The sequence below is a fragment of the Taudactylus pleione genome, unplaced genomic scaffold, assembly GCF_031769625.1.
Source record: "Taudactylus pleione unplaced genomic scaffold, aTauple2 ptg000189l, whole genome shotgun sequence".
In the NCBI taxonomy this organism is placed as follows: Eukaryota; Metazoa; Chordata; class Amphibia; order Anura; family Myobatrachidae; genus Taudactylus; species Taudactylus pleione.
This window is the reverse complement of record NW_028284591.1, coordinates 10,151,737-10,178,893: the sequence shown is the minus strand read 5'-3', so window position 1 is coordinate 10,178,893 and position 27,157 is coordinate 10,151,737. Positions and strand designations below refer to the sequence as shown.

At 47.5% G+C, this 27,157-nt stretch overlaps 1 protein-coding gene across 2 annotated transcripts in view; it reads right to left on the bottom strand.

Annotated features, from left to right (window-relative positions):
- The window catches only part of HDHD2 (haloacid dehalogenase like hydrolase domain containing 2), an 81,352-nt gene that overhangs the window by 38,660 nt on the left and 15,535 nt on the right, over positions 1 to 27,157 (bottom strand). For both annotated transcript variants that reach the window (XM_088476500.1, XM_088476501.1), the window contains exons 3-5: positions 25,757 to 25,965; positions 19,837 to 19,921; positions 11,010 to 11,226 (exon numbers count right to left, since the gene is read on the bottom strand). In XM_088476500.1, coding sequence (XP_088332626.1) covers positions 11,010 to 11,226; positions 19,837 to 19,921; positions 25,757 to 25,965 — 511 coding nt within the window. The remainder of the gene's footprint in view (positions 1 to 11,009; positions 11,227 to 19,836; positions 19,922 to 25,756; positions 25,966 to 27,157) is intronic.

Genomic DNA, 27,157 nt, shown 5'->3' with positions numbered 1-27,157 from the left:
CAATCTCCCATATACAGACTCAGGAGCACACAGATATACAGGTGTCACATATCACATTACTCAGCACAGTCTCCCATATACAGACTCAGGAGCACACAGATATACAGGTGTCACCTATCACATTACTCAGCGCAGTCTCCCATATACAGACTCAGGAGCACACAGATATCTCCCATATACAGACACAGGAGCACACAGATATACATGTGTCACCTATCACATTACTCAGCGCAGTCTCCCATATACAGACTCAGGAGCACACAGATATACAGGTGTCACATTACTCAGCGCAGTCTCCCATATACAGACTCAGGAGCACACAGATATACAGGTGTCACATATCACATTACTCAGCGCAGTCGCCCATATACAGACTCAGGAGCACACAGATATACAGGTATCACATTACTCAGCGCAGTCTCCCATATACAGACTCAGGAGCACACAGATATACAGGTGTCACATATCACATTACTCAGCGCAGTCTCCCATATACAGACTCAGAAGCACACAGATATACAGGTGTCACATATCACATTACTCAGCGCAGTCTCCCATATACAGACTCAGGAGCACACAGATATCTCCCATATACAGACACAGGAGCACACAGATATACAGGTGTCACATATCACATTACTCAGCGCAGTCTCCTACATACAGACTCAGGAGCACACAGATATACAGGTGTCACATATTACATTATTCAGCGCAGTCTCCCATATACAGACTCAGGAGCACACAGATATACAGGTGTCACACATCACATTACTCAGCGCAGTCTCCCATATACAGACTCAGGAGCACACAGATATACAGGTGTCACATATCACATTACTCAGCGCAGTCTCCCATATACAGACTCAGGAGCACACAGATATACAGGTGTCACATATCACATTACTCAGCGCAGTCTCCCGTATACAGACTCAGGAGCACACAGATATACAGGTGTCACATATACAGACTCAGGAGCACAAAGATATACAGGTGTCACATATCACATTACTCAGCGCAGTCTCCCATATACAGACTCAGGAGCACACAGATATACAGGTGTCACATATCACATTACTCAGCGCAGTCTCCCATATATAGACTCAGGAGCACACAGATATACAGGTGTCACATATCACATTACTCAGCGCAGTCTCCCGTATACAGACTCAGGAGCACACAGATATACAGGTGTCACATTACTCAGCACAGTCTCCCATATACAGACTCAGGAGCACACAGATATACAGGTCTCCCATATACAGACTCAGGAGCACCCAGATATACAGGTGTCACATATCACATTACTCAGCACAGTCTCCCATATACAGACTCAGGAGCACACAGATATACAGGTGTCACATATCACATTACTCAGCGCAGTCTCCCATATACAGACTCAGGAGCACACAGATATACAGGTGTCACATATCACATTACTCAGGGCAGTCTCTCATATACACACACTCAGGAGCACACCGATATACAGGTGTCACATTACTCAGCGCAGTCTCCCATATACAGACTCAGGAGCACACAGATATACAGGTGTCACATATCACATTATTCAGTGCAGTCTCCCATATACAGACTCAGGAGCACACAGATATACAGGTGTCACATATCACATTACTCAGCGCAGTCTCCCATATACAGACTCAGGAGCACACAGATATACAGTTGTCACATATCCCATTACTCAGCACAGTCTCCAATATACAGACTCAGGAGCACACAGATATACAGGTGTCACGTATCACGTTACTCAGCGCAGTCTCCCATATACAGACTCAGGAGCACACAGATATACAGGTGTCACCTATCACATTACTCAGCGCAGTCTCCCATATACAGACTCAGGAGCACACAGATATCTCCCATATACAGACACAGGAGCACACAGATATACATGTGTCACCTATCACATTACTCAGCGCAGTCTCCCATATACAGACTCAGGAGCACACAGATATACAGGTGTCACATTACTCAGCGCAGTCTCCCATATACAGACTCAGGAGCACACAGATATACAGGTGTCACATATCACATTACTCAGCGCAGTCTCCCATATACAGACTCAGGAGCACACAGATATACAGGTATCACATTACTCAGCGCAGTCACCCATATACAGACTCAGGAGCACACAGATATACAGGTGTCACATATCACATTACTCAGCGCAGTCTCCCATATACAGACTCAGAAGCACACAGATATACAGGTGTCACATATCACAATACTCAGCGCAGTCTCCCATATACAGACTCAGGAGCACACAGATATCTCCCATATACAGACACAGGAGCACACAGATATACAGGTGTCACATATCACATTACTCAGCGCAGTCTCCCACATACAGACTCAGGAGCACACAGATATACAGGAGTCACATATCACATTATTCAGCGCAGTCTACCATATACAGACTCAGGAGCACACAGATATACAGGTGTCACATATCACATTACTCAGCGCAGTCTTCCATATACAGACTCAGGAGCACACAGATATACAGGTGTCACATATCACATTACTCAGCGCAGTCTTCCATATACAGACTCAGGAGCACACAGATATACAGGTGTCACATATCACATTACTCAGCGCAGTCTCCTATATACAGACTCAGGAGCACACAGATATACAGGTGTCACATATCACGTTACTCAGCGCAGTCTCCCATATACAGACTCAGGAGCACACAGATATACAAGTGTCACATATCACATTACTCAGCGCAGTCTCCCATATACACACTCAGGAGCACACAGATATACAGGTGTCACATATCACATTACTCAGCACAGTCTCCCATATACAGACTCAGGAGCACACAGATATACAGGTGTCACATATCACATTACTCAGCGCAGTCTCCCATATACAGACTCAGGAGCACACAGATATACAGGTGTCACATATCACATTACTCAGCGCAGTCTCCCATATACAGACTCAGGAGCACACAGATATACAGGTGTCACATATCACATTACTCAGCACAGTCTCCCATATACAGGCTCAGGAGCACACAGATATACAGGTGTCACAAATCACATTACTCAGCACAGTCTCCCATATACAGACTCAGGAGCACACAGATATACAGGTGTCACATATCACATTACTCAGCGCAGTCTCATATATACAGACTCCGGAGCACACAGATAAAAAAGGGGTCACATATCACATTACTCAGCACAGTCTCCCATATACAGACTCAGGAGCACACAGATATACAGGTGTCACACATCACATTACTCAGCGCAGTCTCCCATATACAGACTCAGGAGCACATAGATATACAGGTGTCACATATCACATTACTCAGCGCAGTCTCCCATATACAGACTCAGGAGCACACAGATATACAGGTGTCACATATCACATTACTCAGTGCAGTCTCCCATATACAGACTCAGGAGCACACAGATATACAGGTGTCACATATCACATTACTCAGCGCAGTCTCCCATATACAGACTCAGGAGCACACAGATATACAGGTGTCACATATCACATTACTCAGCGCAGTCTCCCATATACAGACTCAGGAGCACACAGATATACAGGTGTCACACATCACATTACTCAGCGCAGTCTCCCGTATACAGACTCAGGAGCACACAGATATACAGGTGTCACATATCACATTACTCAGCGCAGTCTCCCATATACAGACTCAGGAGCACACAGATATACAGGTGTCACATATCACATTACTCAGCGCAGTCTCCCATATACAGACTCAGGAGCACACAGATATACAGGTGTCACATATCACATTACTCAGCGCAGTCTCCCATATACAGACTCAGGAGCACACAGATATACAGGTGTCACATATCACATTACTCAGCGCAGTTTCCCATATACAGACTCAGGAGCACACAGATATACAGGTGTCACATATCACATTACTCAGCGCAGTCTCCCATATACAGACTCAGGAGCACACAGATATACAGGTGTCACATATCACATTACTCAGCGCAGTCTCCCATATACAGACTCAGGAGCACACAGATATACAGGTGTCACATATCACATTACTCAGCGCAGTCTCCCATATACAGACTCAGGAGCACACAGATATACAGGTGTCACATATCACATTACTCAGCGCAGTCTCCCATATACAGACTCAGGTGCACACAGATATACAGGTGTCACATATCACATTACTCAGCGCAGTCTCCCATATACAGACTCAGGAGCACACAGATATACAGGTGTCACATATACAGACTCAGGAGCACACAGATATACAGGTGTCACATATCACATTACTCAGCGTAGTCTCCCATATACAGACTCAGGAGCACACAGATATACAGGTGTCACATATCACATTACTCAGCGCAGTCTCCCATATACAGACTCAGGAGCACACAGATATACAGGTGTCACATTACTCAGCACAGTCTCCCATATACAGACTCAGGAGCACACAGATATACAGGTCTCCCATATACAGACTCAGGAGCACACAGATATACAGGTGTCACATATCACATTACTCAGCGCAGTCTCCCATATACAGACTCAGGAGCACACAGATATACAGGTGTCACATATCACATTACTCAGCGCAGTCTCCCATATACAGACTCAGGAGCACACAGATATACAGGTGTCACATATCACATTACTCAACACAGTCTCCCATATACAGACTCAGGAGCACACAGATATACAGGTGTCACATATCACATTACTCAGCGCAGTCTCCCATATACAGACTCAGGAGCACACAGATATACAGGTGTCACATATCACATTACTCAGCGCAGTCTCCCATATACAGACTCAGGAGCACAGATATATACAGGTGTCACATATCACATTACTCAGCGCAGTCTCCCATATACAGACTCAGGTGTACACATATATACAGGTGTCACATATCACATTACTCAGCACAGTCTCCCATATACAGACTCAGGAGCACACAGATATACAGGTGTCACATATCACATTACTCAGCGCAGTCTCCCATATACAGACTCAGGAGCACACAGATATACAGGTGTCACATATCACATTACTCAGGGCAGTCTCTCATATACACACACTCAGGAGCACACCGATATACAGGTGTCACATTACTCAGCACAGTCTCCCATATACACACTCAGGAGCACACAGATATACAGGTGTCACATATCACGTTACTCAGCACAGTCTCCCATATACAGACTCAGGAGCACACAGATATACAGGTGTCACATATCACATTACTCAGTACAATCTCCCATATACAGACTCAGGAGCACACAGATATACAGGTGTCACATATCACATTACTCAGCACAGTCTCCCATATACAGACTCAGGAGCACACAGATATACAGGTGTCACCTATCACATTACTCAGCGCAGTCTCCCATATACAGACTCAAGAGCACACAGATATCTCCCATATACAGACACAGGAGCACACAGATATACATGTGTCAGCTATCACATTACTCAGCGCAGTCTCCCATATACAGACTCAGGAGCACACAGATATACAGGTGTCACATTACTCAGCGCAGTCTCCCATATACAGACTCAGGAGCACACAGATATACAGGTGTCACATATCACATTACTCAGCGCAGTCTCCCATATACAGACTCAGGAGCACACAGATATACAGGTGTCACATTACTCAGCGCAGTCTCCCATATACAGACTCAGGAGCACACAGATATACAGGTGTCACATATCACATTACTCAGCGCAGTCTCCCATATACAGACTCAGAAGCACACAGATATACAGGTGTCACATATCACATTACTCAGCGCAGTCTCCCATATACAGACTCAGGAGCACACAGATATCTCCCATATACAGACACAGGAGCACACAGATATACAGGTGTCACATATCACATTACTCAGCGTAGTCTCCCATATACAGACTCAGGAGCACACAGATATACAGGTGTCACATATCACATTACTCAGCGCAGTCTCCCATATACAGACTCAGGAGCACACAGATATACAGGTGTCACATTACTCAGCACAGTCTCCCATATACAGACTCAGGAGCACACAGATATACAGGTCTCCCATATACAGACTCAGGAGCACACAGATATACAGGTGTCACATATCACATTACTCAGCGCAGTCTCCCATATACAGACTCAGGAGCACACAGATATACAGGTGTCACATATCACATTACTCAGCGCAGTCTCCCATATACAGACTCAGGAGCACACAGATATACAGGTGTCACATATCACATTACTCAACACAGTCTCCCATATACAGACTCAGGAGCACACAGATATACAGGTGTCACATATCACATTACTCAGCGCAGTCTCCCATATACAGACTCAGGAGCACACAGATATACAGGTGTCACATATCACATTACTCAGCGCAGTCTCCCATATACAGACTCAGGAGCACAGATATATACAGGTGTCACATATCACATTACTCAGCGCAGTCTCCCATATACAGACTCAGGTGTACACATATATACAGGTGTCACATATCACATTACTCAGCACAGTCTCCCATATACAGACTCAGGAGCACACAGATATACAGGTGTCACATATACAGACTCAGGAGCACACAGATATACAGGTGTCACATATCACATTACTCAGCGTAGTCTCCCATATACAGACTCAGGAGCACACAGATATACAGGTGTCACATATCACATTACTCAGCGCAGTCTCCCATATACAGACTCAGGAGCACACAGATATACAGGTGTCACATTACTCAGCACAGTCTCCCATATACAGACTCAGGAGCACACAGATATACAGGTCTCCCATATACAGACTCAGGAGCACACAGATATACAGGTGTCACATATCACATTACTCAGCGCAGTCTCCCATATACAGACTCAGGAGCACACAGATATACAGGTGTCACATATCACATTACTCAGCGCAGTCTCCCATATACAGACTCAGGAGCACACAGATATACAGGTGTCACATATCACATTACTCAACACAGTCTCCCATATACAGACTCAGGAGCACACAGATATACAGGTGTCACATATCACATTACTCAGCGCAGTCTCCCATATACAGACTCAGGAGCACACAGATATACAGGTGTCACATATCACATTACTCAGCGCAGTCTCCCATATACAGACTCAGGAGCACAGATATATACAGGTGTCACATATCACATTACTCAGCGCAGTCTCCCATATACAGACTCAGGTGTACACATATATACAGGTGTCACATATCACATTACTCAGCACAGTCTCCCATATACAGACTCAGGAGCACACAGATATACAGGTGTCACATATCACATTACTCAGCGCAGTCTCCCATATACAGACTCAGGAGCACACAGATATACAGGTGTCACATATCACATTACTCAGGGCAGTCTCTCATATACACACACTCAGGAGCACACCGATATACAGGTGTCACATTACTCAGCACAGTCTCCCATATACACACTCAGGAGCACACAGATATACAGGTGTCACATATCACGTTACTCAGCACAGTCTCCCATATACAGACTCAGGAGCACACAGATATACAGGTGTCACATATCACATTACTCAGTACAATCTCCCATATACAGACTCAGGAGCACACAGATATACAGGTGTCACATATCACATTACTCAGCACAGTCTCCCATATACAGACTCAGGAGCACACAGATATACAGGTGTCACCTATCACATTACTCAGCGCAGTCTCCCATATACAGACTCAAGAGCACACAGATATCTCCCATATACAGACACAGGAGCACACAGATATACATGTGTCAGCTATCACATTACTCAGCGCAGTCTCCCATATACAGACTCAGGAGCACACAGATATACAGGTGTCACATTACTCAGCGCAGTCTCCCATATACAGACTCAGGAGCACACAGATATACAGGTGTCACATATCACATTACTCAGCGCAGTCTCCCATATACAGACTCAGGAGCACACAGATATACAGGTGTCACATTACTCAGCGCAGTCTCCCATATACAGACTCAGGAGCACACAGATATACAGGTGTCACATATCACATTACTCAGCGCAGTCTCCCATATACAGACTCAGAAGCACACAGATATACAGGTGTCACATATCACATTACTCAGCGCAGTCTCCCATATACAGACTCAGGAGCACACAGATATCTCCCATATACAGACACAGGAGCACACAGATATACAGGTGTCACATATCACATTACTCAGCGCAGTCTCCCACATACAGACTCAGGAGCACACAGATATACAGGTGTCACATATCACATTATTCAGCGCAGTCTCCCATATACAGACTCAGGAGCACACAGATATACAGGTGTCACATATCACATTACTCAGCGCAGTCTCCCATATACAGACTCAGGAGCACACAGATATACAGGTGTCACATATCACATTACTCAGCGCAGTCTCCCATATACAGACTCAGGAGCACACAGATATACAGGTGTCACATATCACATTACTCAGCGCAGTCTCCCGTATACAAACTCAGGAGGACACAGATATACAGGTGTCACATATACAGACTCAGGAGCACACAGATATACAGGTGTCACATATCACATTACTCAGCGCAGTCTCCCATATACAGACTCAGGAGCACACAGATATACAGGTGTCACATATCACATTACTTAGCGCAGTCTCCCATATATAGACTCAAGAGCACACAGATATACAGGTGTCACGTATCACATTACTCAGCGCAGTCTCCCGTATACAGACTCAGGAGCACACAGATATACAGGTGTCACATTACTCAGCACAGTCTCCCATATACAGACTCAGGAGCACACAGATATACAGGTCTCCCATATACAGACTCAGGAGCACACAGATATACAGGTGTCACATATCACATTACTCAGCACAGTCTCCCATATACAGACTCAGGAGCACACAGATATACAGGTGTCACATATCACATTACTCTGCGCAGTCTCCCATATACAGACTCAGGAGCACACAGATATACAGGTGTCACATATCACATTACTCAGCGCAGTCTCCCATATACAGACTCAGGAGCACACAGATATACAGGTGTCACATATACAGACTCAGGAGCACACAGATATACAGGTGTCACATTTCACATTACTCAGCGCAGTCTCCCATATACAGACTCAGGAGCACACAGATATACAGGTGTCACATTACTCAGCACAGTCGCCCATATACAGACTCAGGAGCACACAGATATACAGGTCTCCCATATACAGACTCAGGAGCACACAGATATACAGGTGTCACATATCACATTACTCAGCGCAGTCTCCCATATACAGACTCAGGAGCACACAGATATACAGGTGTCACATATCACATTACTCAGCGCAGTCTCCCATATACAGACTCAGGAGCACACAGATATACAGGTGTCACATATCACATTACTCAGTGCACAGATATACAGGTGTCACATATCCCATTACTCAGCACAGTCTCCCATATACAGACTCAGGAGCACACAGATATACAGGTGTCACATATAACATTACTCAGCACAGTCTCCCATATACAGACTCAGGAGCACACCGATATACAGGTGTCACATATCACATTACTCAGCGCAGTCTCCTATATACAGACTCAGGAGCACACAGATATACAGGTGTCACATATCACATTACTCAGCACAGTCTCCTATATACAGACTCAGGACTACACAGATATACAGGTGTCACATATCACATTACTCAGCGCAGTCTCCCATATACAGACTCAGGAGCACACAGATATACAGGTGTCACATATCACATTACTCAGCGCAGTCTCCCATATACAGACTCAGGAGCACACAGATATACAGGTGTCACATATCACATTACTCAGCGCAGTCTCCCATATACAGACTCAGGTGCACACAGATATACAGGTGTCACATATCACATTACTCAGCGCAGTCTCCTATATACAGACTCAGGAGCACACAGATATACAGGTGTCACATATCACATTACTCAGCGCAGTCTCCCATATACAGACTCAGGAGCACACAGATATACAGGGGTCACATATCACATTACTCAGCACAGTCTCCCATATACAGATTCCGGTGCACACAGATATACAGGTGTCACATATCTCATTACTCAGCACAGTCTCCTATATACAGACTCAGGAGCACACAGATATACAGGTGTCACATATCACATTACTCAGCGCAGTCTCCCATATACAGACTCAGGAGCACACAGATATACAGGTGTCACCTATCACATCACTCAGCGCAGTCTCCCATATACATACTCAGGAGCACACAGATATACAGGTGTCACCTATCACATTACTCAGCGCAGTCTCCCATATACAGACGCAGGAGCACACAGATATACAGGTGTCACATATCACATTACTCAGCGCAGTCTCCCATATACAGACTCAGGAGCACACAGATATACAGGTGTCACATATCACATTACTCAGTGCACAGATATACAGGTGTCACATATCACATTACTCAGCGCAGTCTCCCATATACAGACTCAGGAGCACACAGATATACAGGTGTCACCTATCACATTACTCAGCGCAGTCTCCCATATACAGACTCAGGTGCACACAGATATACAGGTGTCACATATCTCATTACTCAGCACAGTCTCCTATATACAGACGCAGGAGCACACAGATATACAGGTGTCACATATCACATTACTCAGCGCAGTCTCCCATATACAGACTCAGGAGCACACAGATATACAGGGGTCACATATCACATTACTCAGCGCAGTCTCCCATATACAGACTCAGGAGCACACAGATATAAAAGTTTGCTCGTGCATCCTACTCGCAACGCGCCTTAGATGTGTTTTCGGCAAAAAAGCGGCCCAACGCTAGCAGAGCAGCATTGCGTGACGTACTGAGGCTAGATGTATGAGGATACATCTGTACCCACGGGCTCATACTCCCCCGTCAGTCCTGTGTGCCTCTAATACAGGAGACACCAAGCACAGCCCCTTATTACTTATCTGAACCACTTACATCCCCGATCATGACGGCCTCCTCCGGGCTGCAGCCGGTACCTCTCAGGGCTTCCAGGAAAAACGTCCTCTCCGGTTTCCCCACCACGGTGGCTTTGGTGTCTGTGGCATATTCCAAGCCTGTAACAAACGGTCCGGGACCTAGCGCTAACCCATCTTTCCTCTTGTAGTACCTGGCCTTGTGGATGGCGATGATGGGAGCCCCGTCCAGCACCAGCCTGGAAGGGACCGAGTGAGAGTTTAAGCTTCAATGGAACAGACAGAGAAAATAAATAGTTATATATAACACACACACACTCATAACAATATGACTGTTTCCTTGGAATCAGTATGATTTACCGCCGGCTGTGGTAACCCGGCAGAGGAGGAAATCCCGAACGTCTTCAGGCAATTCTAAACTAACCTAATTATACCCCCTAACCCTCCTTTAGGGGTGCCTAACCCTAACCTCCCCCCAAGTGCCTAACCCTAACCCCCCCTTCCCCTAGCCTAACCCTAACCTCCCAAGGGGTGCCTACCCCCTGTCCGCGCCCGGCTTACCTTTGATCGGTAAGCTGAGTGTCAGGATCTCGACGCCTGTCATTTGACACTTGCCGGGATTAAACAGGGGGGAAGCCGGTGGTCGGCGTTGCGACCGCCGGCTTCCTGAGTGCATCCCGTTTCCCCTTACATGAACACATGCATAGATTGTGTGGCTCTATAGAAGTTCTGGTCAAGTTTTACCATTAAAAAAAGAATCCGATTAGTAATTAGACATTTTGGCCATAATATTATACACCACCAACCAATCACAGTAGAGGCAGTACACTGTCCAGCGGATAATGGATTTCCTCCCAATTGCCCGGTATATAATACACCGCCACTGGCCCAACATTCCAGACATTCGTGGCAGTACCCTGACATACTACATTAGGGAGAGGGATGAACCTCAGGTCATTTCTCCATCTCTAAACTTCAAGGGAGATTTATCAACTTCTAAGGAGGACAAGTTAATGTGTACACAGAGCAACCAATCAGCTTCTAGCTATCATTTATTTAGTATAATCTGTACGATAGCTATAATTTGATTGGTTACTATGGGTACCACCACTCGTCCCTTTTAGGTTTGATAAATCCCCCCCTTAAGTGACAGCCGGGACATGCGATAAACATATATTAGATGTTAATAAACAAAACGTAATCTTCCTTCAGTAACACGCACTAGTGATGTTTAACCCGATCGGTGCCAAGTATCACCGTCTGATTGCGTCATTGTACACAGGACGTATCCAGCTCCTACTGACACCGCCATTCATGGTGTAATAAGCGCTGGATCCCCTCGCACGTCCCTACACTGACACTTTCATCTCTGCAGCTCCGGATCGTAATGTCTGACTACCACACGGGAGTGCGGAGGAGGCAGAGCCAGGGATGAGGCAGACCGGGATCCGGTAGCCGGACAAGATGGTGCAACGAGAGAGATGCAGCCAGAACCCTTGTAACCCATCACCAGGGGAACCAACAAAGAGATGTCTTAGGACTAACGGTCTGTAAACCGCTGCAGGTACCGGCCACAAATGACCCCGCCGCCCGAACGATATCTGAATAGAGGTTTCTGTCAGATGTTGACTGGGACGGGTGTAATCGGCGACCACTCAATGGCACCACTACCTGTTTCCCAATCAGCGCTCTGGACACACAGAGGCATATTCAATTGGGTGCAGTATTTTGGCCGCAAAAAAAAATGTACACGGACCTCACGACCAATTCTGAATAAAATTGGTTGAAAACTTTTTGCGGCCAAAACCCACGGGGAGAGAAAGAAAACCTACCCCTGACCGGGTCTAACATGCACCGGGGGTCTCACGCATGATGGGAATCTCATACACACAGGGGGTCTTACACATGATGGGGATCTCGCACACACACGGGGTCTCACACACTGACATGGGGTCTCACACACTGACATGAGGTCTCACACGCACACAGAGGGTCTCACACACTGACATGGGGTCTCACACACACTCTTGCACGGCTGGGATCTCACACACTGACATGGGGTCTCACACACTGACATGGGGTCTCACACACACTCTTGCACGGTTGGGATCTCGCACACTGACATGAGGTCTCACACACATGACATGACAGGGGTCTCATACAGCCAGTGGAAGACGTGACTTTTTGGTGAAGCAGAGGAAGAGGACAGCACTGCTGCAAGGTAAGTAATTTTAGCTAATTAAGCTATTTGGAAACTTACAATTGCTTAATTAGCCGGGGGGGGGGGGGGGTGTTTTAGGGGTTCTGCCGCAGGTCCCATTTTTCCTAGAAATAAAGATTTTAAGAAAACTTGAACTTGCTCTGAAGGTGCTCAAACAAACAAACAAAAAAAAGTATTGCTCGCCCCCCCCCCCAAAATCATTCACCCAATTGAATACCAAAAATAATGCGCCTGCAGGATAAATCCAGCAGCACAAGATTTATTTTTTTTAGAAAACTACCCAATTGAATATGCCCCATAAGGTCTATTTGTAGTAAGAGCGTCACTTCGAACCTCAAATAGAGGAATAACTGTGATTGTTAGGGGAGGGGATTGTTTAATATTAAAAATAACGTTTCCACTGGACGGGTCTTGGAAATGTTTATAAAAAAATAAAAAAGCTGCAATTAATCCAGCTAGGAAATAAGTGGCACAAACAGTAGCACAAAAAAAAGATCCCTGGGCGAATTGGGCGACGATGAGAGTCACACTTCCATCAGCTTTTCCTCCGATTATTATCATTTTCTTCATGGAGTAGGAACCAGGAGCCGCTACAACCCAGGGACACTCGTTATCTGTAATCTCCCCATTATCAGTGGTTATAACACTGCAGATAGGGCCCTTGTGCGATTGACAGGCCAGACACTGAGCTCGTCGGCTGCTGACGCCTTCTCTCGCCTCCCGAGCCCGCACAGCTGACAGTCATTTTCCTGCCGGTGTCAAAGTGGCATTTAGTCAATGACTATTAGTGAAGGGGCCAGCATAACCGTTCTGACCTGGTCATAAGCAATAGCTGGGAGAGGAAATAAAAAGGAGGGAAAAATACACAGTGAGGGCAAAGGTCACTGGTTTAGGATACGGTGACAGGCCTGACGTCCATCACAGCGACCGGGCCTACGGTGGAATCGATAAGGAAAAAATGACAAGAAATAACTACATACGGTATATAAAACATCGGGGAATGACGGCACAATTGTATGATCATCCAATAAAATGTATCTGTATAGCAACCAATCAGATTATAGCTATAATACATTATTTAAAATGATAGGTAAAAGCCGATTGGTTGCTATAGGAAACGTCTCCACCTGTCCTCTTTAGAAGGTTTCATGCATCACGGCCTGGGTCTTGTTTCGAGTGTCCATGAGGTCTACGTGTAAATTGTGTCTGGCAGCGGGAATTACAGATCTGGGGATATATGTGTGATACATGTAAGGAATCAGTATGGCCAGCGGTTCAAATCCCGACAGCGGAAGCCCGGCAGGGGTGAAGATCCCGACTGATAATTCAGGTAAGTACCGCTAACCTAATCCCCCCCCCTACCCCTCCCTTAGGGATGCCTAATCCTAACCTCCCCCCAAGTGCCTATCCCTAACCCCCCTCCCTTCCCCGCAGCCTAAACCTAAGTCTCCCGGGGGGTGCCTAACACTGACCTCCCCCTGGGGGTGCCTAACCCTAAAACACCCTTCCCTAAGCCTAACCCTCCCGGGGGGCTGCCTACCGGAAGTCCCCCCCGGCAGCCCCTAACCTAACCCTCCCCCCCCACGGCTGTCCGCGCCCGGCTTACCTTCGATCGGGTTGCTGGGCATCGGGCTCCCGGCATAGGTAAAATGACAGGCGTCGGGATTTTGACGCCAGTCATTAGACAGTCGGGATGCCTAAAGTCGGCATTTAGACCGTCGGCATCCCGACTGCATACCGTATGAAAATGGACTGTTTTATAGCGCCCGCCCCTGGTCACATGCCACAAAGAGCCAACGTCTGGCAGAAAGGCTCCTGCAATAGGAGCGTGTACCCGCATGTATCTGAGCAGAGCTGTACCGACTTCTTATCACAGCTCTAACCTATAAAGTCAATCAGACCTTTCTGATCTCCGCCTAGGAATCCTGTAATCACTGTTCCTTATCAGGTCCCTGTCTGCTCACAGTCCACGATAACCCGACACTCCGATAATAAGGCAACTTTTTTTTTTTATTCTGTCTCCAATCATCTCTGTATTTTATGGCAAGATTTTTGGCAAACTGATTTGCCCGTCTTTCCAAACTACTCCCTCCGCTCGGTACGAGTATCGCCACCCCAAAACAACTATATATGCTGCAAAAAGTCATAGGCACGGCTAATAGGCGAGTGAGAATAGAACATATGAAGCACATTGCAATTATTTAGATGTTGTTTAAAAGCCGCCAGGAAGGAGGAGGTCGCAGCTGGGTCATGTAGTGCACGGATGGGCTATCTAGGTGCCAAACCATGTCCGGCAAGGATGGTAAACGCTGCGGTGGGACCACTCACACAGGGGTGGGTTCAGACTGTGAGGATTGGACAGTCCAGAGGCAGGTCAAGGATAAATGGCAGCCAAGCCACACCCCCCACGCACAACGCCATGACCTCATTTTTAATAATTATTATTATTAACGCTAAAGGGTCTGATTCTAGGTTGGAAGTAAAGCAAAAATAAGTAACTAACTAGGGGGTAGATCTATGAAGCGGAGTTATGGGGTTTTCGTGGTATCAGCACACATATGTACGCTGATACCGCTTCTCCCCCATGTAGTAATGTGGTGAAGTGTGTGCAATGACTATGCGTCCCCGTCATTATCGGCGCGCCTATCTTCAAGATAGGTCGCAGATGTGCAGCCAAAGTGTTTGTACAGTCAGTGGCACTGCTGCAGCTGTCCTTGTCCCATCACAGCAGGGTCAGCACTGCCCCTGGCTCTGCTGGCTGCCCGTGAGATCTCGTGGTGCTTGCAGGATCCCGCGTATACCCACTGGAGCCAGCTGGGAGGTGAGACAGTGCGGCAGCTCTAGGCTCTGTCAGGGGTCGCCGGAGGGGGGAGTTATCACGCTCTCACTCCAGCAGACGAGATGTTCTTACATAGTTGGTACGGATTCCTGCTTTGCCTCTGTAGATATTTGCACTCCTTGCAATACAAAAGGTGTAAATACATTTATTATATTTACATGCAGGGTAAATACCATCTGCTTCTGCATGTAGCCCACTAATGTTGGGCAGCTGTATTTTTATACTGCAATGTAGACTGGAGCTTGGACTCGCCCCTCCCACATCTAACTCTGCACATTTCACATCTGCCTGCTATCAATAATGCAATTTGTGTCCTCATCACGACGGGCCCCGAATCGCTGAACTCTTAGGGCCTCGTACAGAGGTGCACGTAATGTCAATGCCGCATGCAAGCGGCTGACGTTTTCATTGGGCGCATGCGCCGCCGTGGCTACCGAATAAAGGCGCAGACCGAAATTGCACACAGATCCACGCCATTTTGGTGGCCATTTCCGGGAAGTAACAGGGTGGTGGCCAGCCAGATGCGAGCACGTGGCGGTGAGCGACTGCCTCCAGAGACTAATTAGCATAAAGACGCAGCCGCAGCAGCGATCCATATTGTTGGCGTGGGGTGGGCGTGTAGCCAGACTTCCGTGTTAGTATGAAGCATGCTTCGGGAAAACGGACGTCTGTTTCTCTGTGCACCCAGCGCGGGGCGTGCGGGTGTAAGTGGCGACACGAACGACGACAGGCGGACAAAACATTGTGGGGTGCGATTATTAGCGCGAAGCCGCGCGGATATTCGCATTAGCACACGGTGGCAAATAGGGCTGCCAGGGCCGTCTGCAATTACAGCCACTTTGTGCTCCTAGGGTCCTGCTACTCTCTGGGATCAACGCTCCCTATTGCATTGGGTCACATGGGTGTATCAGGCTACATTACGGCAATACATCTTAGATCCTGCACAGCACTGCAGGTAGGCACGCACCTTTCATATAGTACATAGGATCCTGTTGGAGAGAACCGACAGTTTATTACACAGGCAAATGGCAACAGGACCATTGACCTGGGACAAGACTGGGGTTCGTTCTCCCATCCATGTCCTTGTATGCAGAAAGGGAAAGACAGCCGCGAATTATACAGCATACAAGAAAACCGCACTGTAATTAAGAATATCTCTTCATTCCACTTACAGATAGAGGGGTGATAAGATAAGCAGCTGGGAGATTAGATAAAATTGGGGATGGTGTACCAGGCCTCTTCGTTCTACGTTACACTCACATGACCTCCCTTTTCTTCTGAGGTTGGATAGACCTGGAGTCCTGGGGAAGGGGGGGGGGGGGGGGCGGTTATCAGCTATTACAGATCCTCACCAGCACAGATAACATCTTCACTTTTACATTTTGTAACAATTTAGCAAGACCTGAGGCTTTACAGCCAATAGCAACATCCGTAAGCAAGTATGCAAAGGTTTGTGGAGTTCCTGAGGAACAATTCTGGCTCCATACGTGCCGATATTGGCATAGAGATCACCGTGTGTGGCTAACGAGCGAATGTGGCGCCAGAAACCGCTCAGATTGGAAAGGACTGTGGACCTCATTCAGAGTCGGTCGTAAAGGTAAAAGGGGCCGGATATGCAAATGAAGCGCTCGCAAGTTGCGTCGTTAAGATAGGATCGTTAGCTGGACGAGCGAGGGGAGGATGCGGCCGTAAGACTAAAAAATACACCCCCTTCTCGTTTGCATTACACGTAATCTCCGGGCCTATAAGGATTAATCGAGACCATCGGGAACCATCGGAGCTGATCGTAGAGCTTAAGGTTGACCATACCCTCTAAGCACTACGATCTAGTCAGTGTAATAACCTCCCAGGTCACATGTGCCATGACGCTACTTAGTTAATTATGCACTCCCATAAAACGCCGTTTGCATAGTCAGGCACGCCTGCGTTCGGATCTCCACTCCCCCGTTCACAAGCACCTTCCCCTGTTACCACCCACAAAAGCCTCATCCTGTCACTCAAACTAACGACCTGGCTGTGTTCAAGGAGAGAGCAATTTCTGATCGTAATAGCTAGATTGCGCACGCGCATTGCAAATTTTTTAAGCATGCGCAGTTTAGCGAACGACCGAGTGGCCGCAACGACCGACTCTGAATGAGGTCCTGTATCACTATCAGGCATGGGCATAGATCTTTTTGGCAGATGACCGCTGTGGCAGATGACCATTTATATGCTGGCTCCACTAACAAGCCGGCATTATGATCTGGTGACCCGGACCCAATGCCAAATTGCTGGATGTGGCTATTTGTATAGCCAGTGTTTAGCCACCTTAATATGTATGAGGTTTGGGAAGAGGAGCAATAAGGAACCTCTCAGCCGTCACAGTGTTCTTGCATCGTGTTCAAAACAGAATATTGTTTGGGAATGGGATACAAAAAGAACGTCTGCCCGGTAGGTTATTTATTTTTGTTTGTTTTTTAGAAGTGCCCGCTGTAGCTGAGGACAGTCTTAGAAGGTGGTCTCCGGAGGTAGGGACTCAGGAGTGTATCTGGTATATGATGATACTTTAGTAGTGCCTTTGGCTCTCCTGTTCTCTTCCATGGTAGCAAAAGAGGAATAGACATCAGGAGACTTCTAGTAACCTCACCGTGGGGTAGAACGTCAAGACACAGACGGTCTCAGCTTGGCATACCAATGCGCCTGCCTCCATAACCCGGGGGGGGGGGGTGTAAGATATATCAAGCCTTGGAGAGAGAGAAACTGAATTAGTTGCTCAAAGCAACCAATCAGCTTCTAACTTCCATTTCAAAGACTGTGCTGGCTAAACGACAGTTAGACGTTGAGTGGTTGCTTTGCGCAAACCTTTCCCCCTTATATCTATCCAGGGCTTGATACATCTCCTCCAAAATCTCTTAAGTCAGGCCCCCTTGTTGTTTTACCAGCTCGTAATTGCTTACGCTTTGTTCTCGGATCATTGCGCAAATACCACCATAAGCGCACTATGGCAAAATGGCGTCACTCCAGCGGAGGCCAGTCCCGCGCATTGCCAAGGGGGCAGATCTGCATAAAACATTCGGGACCTCATTCGGAGCTGCTCGCAAAATGCGAGCGCTCGCTCTGAATGAGGGCGGACGCTTCTCTGTAAAGAGCCGGCCTCCTGGCCGCTCGCTAAGCTGTGGGTGACCACCCACAGCTTCAGTGAGAGGCCAGGTTGATGGTCAAGACCATCGCGACCATCAGGGCTTGTGACGAGACCCTTGTGGTAGGGTCTTGTCTGCCGCAAGCCCCAGTGAGCTTTCGGCTCTAATAGAGCCAGTGATGTCAGTGGGGTTGGCCCCGAAACGGCAGGCGCTCCTTCGGGAATGCTTCCGTTTGGCCAGCCAACCCCCCCCCCCGCCCCGCCTACAAAACGGTGCAAGCTGTCGATTGCCATCGACAGCTGCCCCTTTTGTAGTGAGCCCCGGAGCGAGAGAATTTCTCTCTCGCTCCGGGGCTAGTGCGTGCGCAGGGCCTCAACATCGACCCGCTTGCGAGCGGGTCTGAATGAAGCCCTCAGTGTTACTGGCCCTTTAAAGCGAGCGCGCAATTTCCCTGTAAGGTGAAAAGCAAAGTATAAAGCCTATAGGGCTGACTGAGAGCAGGGGATAACTGGAGCAAGCAAATCCACAGCTCTATGCGTTCCTTATTAAACAGATGGAACCACATTACGCGGTGCAGTCATTCCCTCTGGAGCAACAAGAATTAATCCGTCTGTTAAAAAGTAACCAGACAATTATATGAATCATAAAACACAATCAGGACAGCGCTCACCTGAAGGCCTTATTCATGGTTTGGTAGCTGAAGTGTTCTGGAGCTAATCCTATCAGCACAGCATTGGGACTGTCTGTGGCTATTCCTGAGAGCAGAGAATAGAGAGGTCACCAGGAGAATAATTGAATTGTACATTCAATCTATAATTTAGTCACGCTTGAATACAAAAGCCCAAGGAGAGAATTCTCATCAATGCTAAACCTTTAATTCTCAGACCTGTACTAAAATAGTCTTTATACCGGGCAGACCTGTCCTTTATTGTGTTATATCTATATAACAGCCGTTTCATTATTTTCCTCCTGACGTTGTTATCTCGTTATAGCCCCTTATTCCGCCTCCCCCCAGGAAGTTTTTCTGCTGCTTCCCGGTATTATCTGTGGCGCAATATTCCATCTTCCACCTTATACTAAACATCTCAACAGAGTTAATTGAGAAATGCAATGATGGTTTAATGCTCTGTGCGAGACACCAAATACATATGAATGCACCGAGTGCCAGACTTTCTCCGCTTAAGGGATAAGACAGGGAAATGTTACTTATTACAAAAGAGAACATAATTCCAAACACTTTCCGGGTTCAAAATCCCAAATAATACCTCTTTTCCACCAAAAACCCGGGTCTGACCTGGGTTTTTGGACATGGTTCCAACCCAGGTCAGACCCCATTTACACTACACCTTTGATCTGGGTTACTCCCAGGTCAGCTCTATTCACACTGAACTCAGGTCTGCCCAGCTAAACCTGTGAGGTCATAAAAAGTGGGAGGTGACTGCTCCACAACCACCAATCAGCTCATTTTAGGCATGACCCAGGTCGGATAACCCGGGTCGCACCGTTTACACTGCACCATTACCTGGGTCCAACCCTGGTAGCTACCTGGGTTGGATTGCTGGGTCACTTGACCCAAGTTATTTTTCAGGGACCCTTTTACACTGAGCTGCGACCCGGGTAGACCCAGCAAAAACCCAGGTTTTTGCTCTGGTGTAAAAGGGGTATAAGTAGAATTACTGGTCAACGGCTCCCACCTCATATATTAATGCAGACAGAGCGCAGGTGTACATTTTAGGTGAACGGCTCACTGGTTCGGCCCCACCTCTTGCCAAATCAGCTGCCACCTCCAGCACACACCCACCCAGTGAGGAAATCCCACCCACTGCTGCTGGATTGGAGGTAATATATGGGGTACCATTGTAGAGGTTTCCCCTCAGATGGGCTACATGGGAATGAAAGAGGTACTGACTAGGTAACAAGAATTGCCCAAACTTGGACCAGGTTTTTAAAGTGCATCTGTCTTGCAGGACTGGATGTGGTTTGGATGGATAAGGGGGTGATCTAAGACATAGGTGAAGGTATACCAGTTTGAATCACTGATACATAAAAGGAACATATAAAGTACAGACATATTGGATAAAAAAGACTAGGGAATCCCGGCGTAACCACCTTGGTTAGGTAGGATATTATGGAAATTAGTTACTGAGGTTATTATGGAGATAATGAATCTGTACTTTGAGGGAATTTATCATAAAAAGTTTTGCTAAATATGGTGGAACAACTACATTGTGACATTAGTCTGAAAAATTGCCTTTAATGTCCTCTACCAAGAAGTGTAGGGCTCCACAGTTCACACATTACACGTCCATAGGACACAAAGAGAGGTATTGTTGTGAATATGTCATGCACAATGCAAGCAGCAGATCAGTTTATCTTGTTCATATGTTGTTTAAGATCTTTGAATTGCGCGCACTCTGGGCAACCTGTGTTCCACCACGTGAATGTCCTCTGGGCCAGCCTCGCATTGGTGTAAACAGTGTGGGGTGAAGTGAATAATGAAATAACACAGCAGTTGGTGATTGAGGTCCCCACAAGACGCACTGATGTGGCTGCAAATAACTCAGTTTCCAGACTACCCAGCAGGTCACATTTTCCAGATTACCCAGCAGGTAAACAGGGAAAGTTCAGTAACTGACAGTTTCCAGACCACCCAGCAGGTCACATGTTCCAAGTCATCCAGCAGGTGCCCAGGGAGAATTCACCAACTGTCACATTTTCCAGAGCACAATGGTGAAGCATTGTAAATGGCAGGCGGATGTTTTGCCACATAACTCCGAAACGAAGCAACCAATTACAACACCAATATTTTTCTGCAAATTTACGGACCAAGGCATTTAATTTGGTATAGGATGTGCCCTGCTCAGACAACGACATCATACAAATATGCCACTCATAAAAGTCATCCTTCTGCTATTAATAGGTATTATTGTGTAGTAGATTTGAGGTGGAGCAGGTCCTCGGAGGGGGAGGGGTCGTTAGCAATGCAGCAGGGCAGGGGAGGAGCTTTGTGAAGCAGGGGCCAATCAGTGTTTTATTTACTGCATCAAATAATTTCATAGGTATATTACATACCGCTAGCCATTATTAATGGTAAATGACATTATGCCTACTGGTATATTACACTATGAAAAGTTGCGTTTTCTTTCTTGTTCTCGCAGTCTTAATAACACCTGACCCAGCGCGTCGGTATCAGGCCACAGGAGAGAGAGACCGCATCAGCCCGGGCGCTCAAATTCATCTACTCTAATATTATTTTATAGATATTTCTTCCAGGGATCTCATTACAGATGTCCAAAAGTTCTTTCCATAAGTTACATTATCCCACTTTCATTTCTGCCGAAAGCCCCATTTTGTGTAGACTGGCCCTTGATCTAAGCTTCTTGTCAGTCACTAGGAACTAGCGGTATCACTGAGGCACGAGGCACATAGCGGCACACTGAAATAGATATCTTATTATTTTACAGCCATCAGCCAAAGATCTGTCAGCTATCCTGTGGAAGATCCCAGGCCTGGCTATCGGTAGGACGCCCCCGGTTACATCATATGATGAGGTCACACAGACTTCCCATCTGAAGGAACTTAACTGAGCAGATTCCAGGCCCAAGAGCAGATTTAGAAGTTAGGTTGGTCTCTAGGCACAATATTATTGAGTGCCGTGAGGGGGTGTGGGAGTGGGTAGAAATTATCTGGGCCCAGGTTTGCTGGAGGAGCGTAGCAGGGGCCCAGTCAGCCGCTGAGCTAGTCATTGTCCCCCTTTGCAACGCTGCTTAGGCAAGTCTTCGTGCGGCTCACTACTTCAGTCGCATTCACTCGTTGTTTAATCAGCATCCGCTGCTCTAGTAGGGATGGCTATTGACAGATAAAAATCATCGATGGTTAGTTACCGATGGTTTATGGTTTTGCCATCGATGGCAGAGATCCAATGGTTCTTTGCAATCGACGGCAGACTAGGATGCGATGGTCGTCCGCCCCATCAGCCACATCCAGCAGCGAATCGCACCAGCCGTAACTACTCTCATCATCAGCCGCATCCAGCTGCAAACCGCACCAGCCGCATCTACTCTCATCTGCCGCATCCAGCTGCAAACCGCACCAGCCGTATCTACTCTCATCATCAGCCGCATCCAGCAGCGAATCGCACCAGCCGTGTCTACTCTCTCATCTGCCGCATCCAGCTGCAAACCGCACCAGCCGTATCTACTCTCATCATCAGCCGCATCCAGCAGCGAATCGCACCAGCCGTGTCTACTCTCATCATCGGCCGCATCCAGCAGCGAATCTCACCAGCCGTATCTACTCTCATCATCTGCCGCATCCAGCAGCGAATCTCACCAGCCGTATCTACTCTCATCATCAGCCGCATCCAGCAGGGAATCGCACCAGCCGTGTCTACTCTCATCATCAGCCGCATCCAGCAGCGAATCGCACCAGCCGTAACTACTCTCATCATCAGCCGCATCCAGCAGCGAATCTCACCAGCCGTATCTACTCTCATCATCAGCCGCATCCAGCTGCAAACCGCACCAGCCGCATCTACTCTCATCATCAGCCGCATCCAGCAGCGAATCGCACCAGCCGTATCTACTCTCCTCATCAGCCGCATCCAGCAGCGAATCGCACCAGCCGTATCTACTCTCATCATCTGCCGCATCCAGCTGCGACGGCATAGTGATCGCAATGGATTATCATATCATTGCAGTGAGACTGCGTAAATAATCGCAACTGCGATCGCAGTTGCAATCCAACCTGAATCGGACCCTTTATCTCCAGCTAGTGGTGTCGCTAGGCACGTGCCTAGGGGGAAATCCAGCACTGCCCAGGCGCATTCCTCGACCCAGTGACTGCCACTTACAGCTAAGTGAGGTCGACCATCTCTAGAACTATAGGACGTAGACATCGGTCTGCGGTGTGGGGAGTGAATGTCATAAAATAGTTTTGTATTTTTTTCACTTACATTAAATCCTTTTCTCGCAGTCCGTTGGCTGACACTAGAAAAGCCTCTATAACCATGAGGATGCTGGGGTCTCTATAGGTGAGGGGGCTCTAAGTTTAGAAATGTTTAAATATAAGACCCAAAGTGGGTGGGGCTATTATTTTGTAGTGTAGGACCGCCTGAGCAGAGGCGTATCGACGCGGCGGGTGGTTTATCATATGTTTGTGTGTGACCGGGGAGTCCTACATTTTAATATCACGTACGATACAGGTTTATTTTGCCGGCCCATTGCGGAGTGCTCGGGATTCTGCGTTTTGATTTCTTCTTATCCAGGTTCAGGGAACCCTTCCCAGACCGTGCCATGGCCTGAGCCAGGTCGTCAAGTGCTGACAAAGTGGAGGCCAACGGGAGGCTGGCCGGAGTCCCCAGGGGAAGCAATGTTGCTCCCTGTGAGTCCCATAGCTCCTTTGGGTTGAGCACAGTGGGGGGGAATCCTTGTCTGGGACCCAATAGTGTTTGGTGAACTGCTAGAGCTCCCTAGGTCTGACCCAGGCTGGCTCCGCAATCTCAGGGGGCACAAACGTAGGTGAAAGTGGCCACTGGTCCTCCACTGCACACGCCGTGCACAGGGCACCCGTCCTGGACTGGGCCTAAGGCTATTGGGAGTGACATCTGGAACAGGCAAACATTTTTGCCACTGTCCCTCCTAGCTGTTGGGCTCACTATGGACATAGAGATATGAGGTACAACAAGGAAGGACAGATGCAGTAACAATACCCAGGAAGATGAGAAGCTACAAAAATAACAGGCCAGGGACAGAGAAGAGCCCACAGAAAAGCCAGGACGCTAATGCACCCCACCACAACTTCCCTGCAGATGAGAGGTCAGATGGGGAGAAGAGATTGCTTCTGTCGGCTGCTCCATGGTAATGGCCACTGTGCCTGCTCTGGTGGCCTTGACAAGTCAAAAGCCACAGCAGGAAGAAAGTCCCAAAAGGGATAGGACCACCCCACATGGTCGTCCTCCCCGGCACTGTTACCCTGTACTTACTTCCCCTGTACAGGATCTGTTTTAAAGAATAAACATTGGCTGCAAACCCGCTCCCCACTGCAGGAGGAGTACAAAGTCACTAACCTACGAGCTACAGAGTTCCCGAGAACTAATCGTGTCAGCAGGGGCTGCCGCCCAAATTGTGGCACCTCCGTATTCCACCCCAGGCATTCACAACGGTGGCTGGGGGAAACCGAGAACAAAGAGAGTAGTTGCTAACAACATCCAATAACATGCACCCGGCATACTGACAGCTACTTAACCAAAGTTTCCAGGCTGCCAGCAGGGTATAGAGGAGAGAATACTGAGCTATGTGCAGAGGCATATAAGGTGCCTTGTCTCCCGGCACCACATGCTATTCCCTAGGGCGTTTCAAGTGTCCCAATGCCTGCCCGAAAAAGTGGTTAAATGACTTCAATAAACAGAGTATAATATGAAGAGTAGAATTACATATCTGCAGCCATACAGGTCTATCAAGACATTCTCATAGCAGTTAGACCAACCAAGTTTGAACTTGGTTGGTCCAAGGTATGAACGGACTGTGGTGAGATGTTGGTTTTGTAACATAAGAAATTAAAAGGAGATGAAGAGAGAAATAGGCCAATACCTTTAAAATCAGGCAGAGCGCTGTCATCTACCAGCAGCATGGGCCGGACACTGCTCTGCTCAAGCAGGTTCCTCGCTGCGGTCAGAGAGGTGAAGATCTCGTCCTCGTTTATGTCAAAGTGCAGCCGTTGGAGTCTCTCCAGCAGGGTCCTCTTACACTCCTTGGTGGTGTTAGTGACAAACCGGATCACAACGGGAGCATCCCGCAGCCTAGAGAAGACAAGGTGCGGAGAGAGAGGGACAGACTACATCCAGCCTACAGACTGTTTTAGGAGTCACTACAAGACCACTAGAAGTGTCTCAAACTTCTCTTCACCACTCCCAGATCGGCTTGTGCTGATGGTTCCATGCACCCGCGCTGACTGGGAAATGATCTCATAACAGATCTCTGAAAATTTTATGTAGCAGAGGATTGAAAAACTTTTCTAAGGGCCTGATTCAGAGATGGACGCAAATCCCGTCGCTACTGCGATTTCGGACGCAGCAGACTTAATATGCTAAAGAATTAGTTGATATCTGAGACGCCCAGCGCTCACGTACAGAAGTGAAGTCATCGGTCGCACATAGAACCTCTGAGTAAGCCTATGCTGTCTCAGACAGAGCGGCTCTCCTAAGGCGCCGGGGTCTCTCCAGCTGCAAACGATTTCGCAGAGACTCACTAGGATACGCCCAGAAAATGGTCCCGACATTCCTGCGTTTTTCCAACCACCCGGTTACCTCCAAACACTGACTACCTGTCGCTTAGTCGGCAAATAAATTGCTCTCATCACTGATCCATTGCGGCATTGGCGCAAGCGCAGTAGCAAAAAAACAGAACAAAATAAAACAACAAACGCTCCACTGCGTCAAACATCGACATTGCGCCCATCTCTAAATCAGGCCCTTAGCTGGGACCCCAAAGTGTCAGTGTAGCGGCTTGGTTTAGCCTTTAAAATGATGGCCACTTTAAAAATACGGGGAGACTCGCATAAATCCCTGCAGCTTCTGAAGATCGGAACTTATCACATGAAGGGGTCTATTTACTAAGCAGTGTTAGGAGACAGAGGGAAAAGTGATAAGAAAGTGATAAGGTGCCAGCCAATCAGCTCCCAACTGTCATTTTTCAAATACAGCCTGTGAGATGACAGTTGGGAGCTGATTGGCTGGCACCTTATCACTTTTCACTCTGTCTCCTAACACTGCTTAGTAACTACACCCCTTAGCCCCTAGTCTCTTGTAAAAAAACAAACACCAAACATACCCAATAGCAAAACTAGAACATAAGCCACGCTCAAGCTGCACCAAGGCTATTCACCAAACTGCCCATGAAACGCCTCATTCCTGTGAGATGCCACCCCTTTCCTGACAGACCACGCCCCTTTCATGACAGGCCACTCCCCTTTCATGACAGGCCACTCCCCTT